The following is a 9,151-nucleotide window of genomic DNA, read 5'->3' on the forward strand; positions in this document are numbered from 1 at the left end:
GAAAAGATTTTGACCCTAGCAACGTGGAATCGTATCTCATGTATTTTGACGTGAAAAATCTATACGGTTCGTTCGAGTGGTGGCATAATCCTATCGATAAATCAACTCACTCGGACGATCCATCGATTGGTTACATCCTGAACCGATAGATATCCGAATATCCTATAGAGCTTGACAAGAATCATAAAGATTTGAATTATTTTGTCTCGAGCATTTCACCCCTCGGGTTCTGATGAAGGAGGGAAGCAATGGAAAAATTATGAGCGAATTCATCGGGGATCCAAATAAAACTGAGCACATTTACCATCAAAGTGAGCAAACGTGTTAAGGATGCCGAAAGTGCAACGTTGAAAACCGTCACGTTCAACGGTTATAAGCATCGCATGGGGAGGCTTACAAAGAGTTGGTCCATACCACACTGCCTAATACGTAGTAAAAAACATGAAGTTAGTCCCATTGTACTGAAAAATTGACGTTGAGTTGGCAAGAGTGTGATATGCAACTGGTACCTGGACAAACAGACGCAATTGAGGGGTTTACCACCGCCCCCACAATAAACTGACAATAGGATAGAACTGAGGGCACAGAACTGCGGGCATAGAACTGCGGTAAGGACAACCCATCATCAAATAGAGATAGTTCTTTAACAATACAATAGATCCGTGCGAAACTATACACATTCACCACCACGGATGGAGACCAAAACGATACATATCAACATCATCAAAGTGAGCAAACGTGTCAAGGTATGCGAAAACTGCAACGATAAATAACATCACGTTTAATGATTATAAGAACCGTCTGAGGGGCGTACCAAGAGTTGATCTTCCCCACAGTGTTTGATACGTAGTAAAGAACGCGAGGTTAGCCCAAATGTACTGAAAAATTGATCAGGAGTTGACAAGACGGTAATATGCAACCGATACCTGGGCAACTAGGCACCAGAACTTGGAGGGTGAGCTGCAACCCCGCAATAAACTAGACGTAGGCTGGAACTTAGGGCATAGAACCGTTGTAAATATATGCGTTTGACACCCAGGGCGATCCTTCATGAAGGAGAGACGTTTCGCCAGCAATACGATATTGAGCAGATCGAAGTTTCAAAATTCGAATACCATGTAAATTCATGTATTCATTGATTATTTATTTATTTATTATTGATATTGTAACGATTTAGGCGTTACGTTAATAAAATATGGATCCGCGAGTTTACTTATTATCAAATCAAAGGCGTGAACAAAAATATCGTGATAAATGCTTTTAATGCAATATACGTGTTTCTTGTTTAAAGTCTGAAACAAGACTGTTTTTACAATAATATCGGTTGGCGCAGCAACCTTATTCTTTTTAAAGACATAAGAGGTTTATAAACGTCTTTTATCTATGCTGACTACTAGATCATCAAAGAGGGGGCAAAACGGGTGATTTCACCCTTTGTAACACTACTCCCCCCCGAGGAAAAGAGTCGTCCCGACTCGGGAAAGATAAAATGATCATAAAAGTATTCTAGTAGTCAGTGCTCAAAGGTGAGTTGGAGCTGTGGCTCTAAAATTTAAGAACTCCCTTTTTTACTATCTGGCATTTGCCCACAGTCTCAAGGTAAACCACAGAAAACCTTGAGCAGATAGTTGAGCGTTAAATAATCTCAAAAATTTATGTGCCATGTTTTATAAAGGTTAGTGTTATTAAGTGTTATGTGGCTTCATGAATTCAAAGTTATCCGCAACGGCCCAGATTGATGTCGGGAAGAAATTCGATTTTCTTCATGAAGGATCCCTCCGAAACAGGTTCGGATGAAAACATCGAAACGGGAACCGACAATTCCAGGGCCAAATAAGACGAAAACAGACTTCTCTTCATAGGAAATAAGGAAATCGGGGGGTGACTGAATCTAGAGCTTCTTCTGAGACAGCACACCCTAGAGTTTGGAGGACAAATGTGAGTGGTGGTATAACAATTCAAATTCACTGAGTGAATTTGGGAGAATACTTGAATAAAATAAATTGAATATGTATTCAAAAGAAAAGAAACGATCTTATCTGAATTATTTCTGCGTCCTTCTTCAAAATAAAACCACCAGTCATCCTCAGGAATCGGGGAAGATTGGAAGGAAAGGGCTGTGTCAAAAAACCTGAAAAAGTGCTCACAAAAACTGACACTTAAGGTTAATAAAATGTGAAAATCAAGCAATCGCTCATCAACCTCGAAAAATAATCGTGGCTCATTTCACATTATTCCTTAAACCAAAGCCTATCCGACACAAAACTCGATTCCAGAGAAGAAGTTTCTAGAAAGAAACAATCGAAGAAAACAAATTTCAAATTGATTAGCAACGCAGAAATAACAAATCATTATAAGAAAAGTAGTCGTTAAAGACAGACAAGACATGGATGCAAAAGAACATACTTCGACGAATGCAGCTATGCTGCTAAAAGTATTTTCTCTCGAAAATTCGGACGACCTTAGTGAAATGGAAAGGTCTAACTATTTTAACTCTCTTTGGAGGGAGATGTCTTGCGGCCAGCTGAATGCCGTTTCCGTAAAAGGAAGAAGCGGCTTGCTTTGCCTAAGCTGCTTTGAGTCACAGTGAGTACATCATCTCGAATAACATAAATAAATTATAAGAAAATAATTTTTTTTTTTTTTTTTTTTTTTTTTTTGTTTCAATCATTCCTTTTTAGTTCTAGACCCGAATTTCTCCTTCAAGAGGTCTCTCTCCATGTGACCTTTTTGAAAGAAAAAGTGCTTTGTCGCTCTTGTAAACAGAGTCTATTCGATATAGTAAAAAAAACGGAAGGGTGCGAGGGATGCGAAAATGTCAAAGAAGAAATTAAGAAGATTTTAAACATTTCTCGCCTTTTCCCCTTAATATAGTTTAATGTAAATTTTTTAAGAATAAAATTTTTCCAATATTAAATTCAAAGGTTTAACTTTGTCCGTGTATCATTGCAAGACAAAAATTAGAATAAACTTGGTCGGCTGTGGATTCTGCATTGATAACCAAAACAGGAGCCGATAAAGAAGAAAAGGTTTGTTTCACTAGCCAATCTTCATGAACCTCATGGATAGTTCTGAGTAGTTCTAAAGAAATACTCGATTCTTCCTCACGAGAACGGGAACTAACTCGAGCAAAAGAAGTTTCTGGGGAAACTCGCAAATAAACAATCAAATCTACTCTGAGCTCAGACGAGCGAATGAGAAGATCAAAATTTTTTGTCAATAAATGAGATTCGAAGTCGCGAAAATTACCTAACCTTCGACGAGCTTCTACAAAACAATTGCTACTGTATATCGATCTTTCCATCACCTTTACAGGCAATGAAGTCGTCTGCAGATGTCTATCTAACATAACCATTTGAGCGAAATGCTGAAAATAATAGCAATAACGATCTGGGTTCTGATACATCAAATCTAAAAGATTAATTCCAGCTACATTTCGATATTCTTCAAGAGGTTCTAAAAGTGTACAGACCTGGCGATCTGCTAAAAACCTCTTGGTGAAAGTTGTTTTTCCGCATCCGATATTTCCTTCTATAATAATCGTAAGCGGTCGAGTTTTACTCAAATGAATTCCGAAAGGTAAATTCTTCTCCCAATCGATAATCGACTGTAAAGAAGGTCAAGTCGATCACAGTCGTCAAGGGTGTTCGGTTGAAGATCTAACCTCGAAGGATGTCCCTGGTCTTGGAGAGACTGTTCCAGGTTGATCCTCTTCAAAAGGAGCAAGACGATCCAAGTGAACCACTTTTTGACGCGAATGAGGAGATCTTCGGATTCTATAAACAACATCATTTATCCGGTTAACCACTAAGTAAGGGCCTTCCCAATTTCTTTGTAGCTTTGGACATCGTCCTTTCTGTCTTCGTGGTTGAAAAAGCCAAACAGAATCTCCAGGATTAAATTTTAAATCTCTGGCTCGAATATCATAGCGAGTTTTTAATTTATCTGAAGCCATAGAAATTCTATTCCTAGCAAAGTGATGAATTTCTTCTAAACGTTGTTGTAATAAAAAGGCATAATCTGTTTGATGCTGTCTTTGCACAGGAACAGGGCCTTTCTCTAAATCTGACGGAAGTCGAAGATTTCTTCCAGTAAGCATGAGGGCTGGCGTCTGTTTCGTCGTCTCATGAATCGCAGATCTGTAAGATAAAAGGAAGAAAGGGATCCAGGAGTCCCAGTCTCTCTGATTCTGTTCTACGAAGGACGACAAATATTGTAGCAAAGTCCGATTCAGACGCTCTATCATGCCGTCAGACTGCGGATGCAAAGGAGTTGTACGAGTTTTTCTAACCCCTAAAATCTGAGTAACCTCTTTCATTAAGGTCGACTCAAAATTTCGGCCTTGATCAGTATGAAGTTCTAGAGGAACTCCGTGTCTACAAATAAATTCTTTAACGAATGCCTGCGCTACAGTAGAGGCTTCTTGATCAGCGAGGGGAACCACTTCAGGCCACTTAGTAAAATAATCAGCAATAACCAAAGCATATTTATTTCCAGAATGGGTTATCGGGAGAGGTCCAAGAATATCCATTGCTATCCTTTCAAATGGAGCTCCCACGTTATAAATTTGAAGAGAGCTTTGTCCCTTCGCTCGAGGTCCTTTCTTTGCCGTGCAGATTCGACATCTTCGACACCAATCTTCAACGTCCATCCGGCAACGGGGCCAAAAGTAGAAGTTGCGAATTCTGCCTAGAGTTTTATTTGAAGCGAAATGTCCGCCTGCAGGAGAATCATGATAAAGAGCAAGAATCTCTGGAACTCGTGACCTGGGGACCAAAAGTTGCCACCTGATTTCTTTCAAGTCTGCAGATTCCCATTTCCGGTATAAAATTCCATCAATTAAAAGGATAGAGTCCCATTGAGCCCAATAAATTTTCAAATCTGGCTCGGCTAAAGATATATCCTGCCAGTCTGGGCGAGTTTCTGCTTCTTTCCAAGATTTCACTTGATTCAAAGTGTCGTCCTCTTGTTGCGATTTTCTCCATTCCTCCTGGTTATTTTCGAAAGAAATCTTCCGTACTGAAAGAGAGGGGTCACGATTTTTCTCTAATCGTGCACACTGTTTACACTCTGGCATTTCCTCGCAGGGTCTTCGAGAGAGAGCGTCGGCGTTTCCATGATGAATTCCTGCTCGATGACGAATATCAAAATCGTACTGACCGAGCCTTTCTAACCATCTAGCTACCTGACCTTCAGGAGATTTAAACGAAAGTAGCCACCTGAGAGAAGCATGATCTGTACGTATCAAAAATCTCCTGCCGTACAAATAATGGTGAAAATGTACTACGGTCTTAACAACAGCTAAAAGCTCTCTACGAGTGACACAATAATTCCTCTCGGTTTTACTCAAAACTCTGCTGAAATAGCTTATCACTCTCTCTTGACCTCCCTGAATTTGTGACAGAACCCCGCCTATTCCTGAAAGAGATGCATCCGTATCTAAAATAAAAGGAATTTCGACCTCTGGATAAGCTAAAATCGGCGAAGAAATAAGATTTTCCTTTAATTTCTTGAAAGCCTCTTCGCATTCCGGGGTCCAGTCAAAAAGAATCTTGATTCCGGTCAAATGATGGAGAGGTTTAGCTATACTAGCAAAACCTTTTACAAATCTTCTGTAATACGTACAAAGGCCTAAAAAGCTTTGAACTTGTTCTTTATTCTTAGGTGTCGGCCAAGAAGAAACCTTCTCTATTTTGGATGGGTCGGTCTTCACACCTTGTGCTGAAACGATATGTCCGAGGAAGCCTACTTCTTTCTGGAACAGATGGCATTTTTTCGGGCTCATTTTCAGACCTGTTTGCTTCAGCCTAGCGAAAACTTGTCTGAGATTTTGAACTTCTTCTTCAAAGTTCTTGCCAAAAACGATTATATCGTCTAAATAAACGAGGCATATTTTGCCCGTGAGCCCATGGAGAACAGCCTCCATCATTCGTTCAAAGGTAGCCGGGGCATTACTCAAACCAAACGGCATAACCTTGAACTGCCATAATCCTCCTAAACCCGTAACAAAAGCTGTTTTTTCTTTATCTAGAGGATCCATTTCGACCTGCCAATATCCGCTCTGAAGATCTATGGTGCTGAACCAAGTTGCACCAGCTATCAGGTCGAGGGTCTCGTCGATTCTGGGTAGAGGGTAAGAATCTTTCTTCGTTATATCGTTCAGCTTCCTGTAATCGATACAAAATCGTTTGGATCCGTCCTTTTTGTTAACAAGGACGATTGGTGAAGCCCAGGGACTAGACGATGGCTCAATCACATCGTTCGCTAACATGTCTTCCACAAGCTTCTTCACCTCTTCTCGGGCGTTGAGAGCGAGTCTTCGAGGAGCTTGTTTAATTGGTGAACTCTCTCCGACGTCGATCTTGTGCTTGACAGAAGTACATCGGCCCTTATCACCACTATCTTTGGCGAAAGAATCTATAAACTCTAGCAAAAGAGATTTAAACGATTCTGCCTGAGCTGAATTTAACGAAATCGAAGATTTCTCAACAAGGCTCTGTAAATGCAAAGGAAAACGTTGTTGCAAATCATCCTCCGAAAGTTCCATTTCTCGAATTCTAGGAGGAGTCCAATAAATTCCATTTCTATTTGTACAAAGAGTTATTTCACGATTGTTTGAAGCTAGCGAATTTCTCTTAGTCGAGATAACATAGTTATGAGCTGTAAGAAAGTCTATTCCCAAAATACCTTCATCCTCTATATCTGCTATAAAAACCTTATGTGGAGAGTCGATACACCCAAAAAGGTTAATTTGGACAGTAGCCTGTCTCAAAACCGGGGTCGTCTCTCCAGTGGCTGTTCGCAGAGAAAAAGAGGGAACAATCTGGTCATCGGATTTAAAGAGATCCGATCGAACTACGGTTACTTCCGCGCCCGTGTCTATTACCCACAGACAATCGACGCCATTAACAGTACCACGCGCGTAAAGACCAGACTGTCGCAGACTTCTAATTAAAAACTGTTCTCTAAGAGGGCTTCCACTACCAACAATCTGCGATGATTTCCGCCCTGACAAATCATCTGAAATTAGTTTTTGGGTGAGTTCCTGTTGAAGAACTCAATTGAGGATTTGCTTCCCCTATTTCTATGTTTTTCTTACGCCAATTATACGAATTTGGATTCGAACCTTGCATCGGTTTTCCACTAATTTTCTTAATTAGAAAACAATGATTGGCGTCGTGGCCTGTTTTTTTACAAAATATACAAGTCAAGCTAGTTTGACTTGTCACGACCACGTTTTTATTTATACGCTCGTTTCGACGGTTTTGAAAAGAACCTCGATTTCTTGATTTAAAATTGTTACCGTTATTTCTATTTTTATAATTTTGAGGTTTTGGCTCCTCCGAGTATTCAAAACTCTGTCTTCCTGAGGTGTTTTCAGACACCTCAATCCGACGAAGTTTGCTTAACCCAAAATATTGCTTTCTCATTGCCTCCACCTCGAGGGCTTTGGCGGTTGCCTCCCGCAGAGAAGTGAGGCCCGACGTTCCAACGGCCATTTCAATTTCCGGATCATTAATCGCATTCAAAAAAGCTTGCGTTGCTAATAAGTTACGAGACGGCTCGTGATCCGGCAAAGCTATACGAGAAAGCCGTTCAATGTCCTGACTAAGAGACGCAAGGTCTTCGTCTCGTCCTTGTCTTCTCGTCTGTAATTGTGCTGTGTACAGTTTTGTTAAGTGGTCATTTCCGTACCTCAACTTTAATGCAGAACTAAGTTTTTCATAATCAGAGATTTCTTCCTCAGACAACGCCGTTAAAACGTTCAAAGCCGGCGTTCGAAGACAGGAGGCAAGACTGTGGGCCCTCATGGCGGAGTCCCACTGATTATGTTTAGCAATTGTATTAAACTGGCGTTCGTAATCTGCCCATGGAACTTTTCCGTCAAAAATTGGCGGTTTTAAAGGATAAAGAGGCTTCTCATTAATCTGAGAAGCAACCTCAGGAAATCCTGAATTATTTAATTGATTAAAATGAGAATATTGAGGTCGAACTTGAGGCAAAGACTCGGAAAAACCAACCTCATTATTTACTCTCCTTCTACTAATTGGAGATTCAACTACTTCCCTAGTAAAAGGCACAGACCTTGAATCTCGAACATCCTGGATTCGTCCTGGATGTCGGACCTGTCGAACAGCGGAAACGGGAACAGGAGAAGGAACAGGAGAGAGAAGCGGCGTAACGACTCTGGAACCTCGTGGAGTGACAGCCGGTTCTCCTGAGCCATTCACCTGATGAACAGCCTGAAGAGCTGCCACAGTCGTCCGGAACAGTTCGTGTAGACTAGTTTCGGATCGTTCTTGTGCCTCTCTATCAAGCCTGCGCTGTTCCAGCTGTTGTTCCTGTTCTCTTCTTCGCTGTTCCAACTGTTGTTCTTGTTCTCTTTTTCGCTGTTCCAACTGTTGTTCTTGTTCTCTTTTTCGCTGCTCTTGTTGATCAAGAAGCAGCTGAAGAAGTTGCTGTTGTTGGCGCTCAGCAGCCTCTTGCTGTTGAGACATGATCTTCAGCAGATCAATTTGAGAGATTGTCGAAGGAATTGGAAGAGGGTCCACTGAAGGCGATGGAATTGTTTCAGGGACCCGCGGATTCTCCATAACAAAAGGTTCTTCTCCGCTACTTTCTCTTCTTCGTAAGCGCGTCAAACGACTGTTACTCATAATTAAAGTTCGCGCACTGAGTTGATTCAATTAATAAGAACTCAAGATCCCGCTTCTGACACCAATTGTAACGATTTAGGCGTTACGTTAATAAAATATGGATCCGCGAGTTTACTTATTATCAAATCAAAGGCGTGAACAAAAATATCGTGATAAATGCTTTTAATGCAATATACGTGTTTCTTGTTTAAAGTCTGAAACAAGACTGTTTTTACAATAATATCGGTTGGCGCAGCAACCTTATTCTTTTTAAAGACATAAGAGGTTTATAAACGTCTTTTATCTATGCTGACTACTAGATCATCAAAGAGGGGGCAAAACGGGTGATTTCACCCTTTGTAACAATATATTGAGCGAATATCCATATTTATTCGTTTACCACGAGAAAAAATTTCAGACAATGGAAAAAAGTTTCCAGAAAACGAAAAAAAGTTTTCCAAAAACTTTTTTCCCATTGGATTAACACGTAAAACAAGTTGTCAGAAAACGAAAAA

General features: G+C 40.5%; 1 protein-coding gene across 1 annotated transcript; it reads right to left on the reverse strand.

Annotated features, from left to right (window-relative positions):
- Positions 1 to 1,473: 1,473 nt before the first annotated feature.
- Positions 1,474 to 8,618, reverse strand: LOC138190434 (uncharacterized). The gene is made up of 2 exons (XM_069133487.1): positions 8,086 to 8,618; positions 1,474 to 2,152 (listed from the first exon to the last, which is right to left on the reverse strand). Exons 1-2 carry the CDS (start codon positions 8,592 to 8,594, stop codon positions 1,717 to 1,719), a joined length of 945 nt encoding a protein of 314 aa, XP_068989588.1. The 5' UTR covers positions 8,595 to 8,618; the 3' UTR covers positions 1,474 to 1,716.
- Positions 8,619 to 9,151: the final 533 nt, after the last annotated feature.

This window comes from Neodiprion pinetum, chromosome 2 (genome assembly GCF_021155775.2).
Source record: "Neodiprion pinetum isolate iyNeoPine1 chromosome 2, iyNeoPine1.2, whole genome shotgun sequence".
In the NCBI taxonomy this organism is placed as follows: Eukaryota; Metazoa; Arthropoda; class Insecta; order Hymenoptera; family Diprionidae; genus Neodiprion; species Neodiprion pinetum.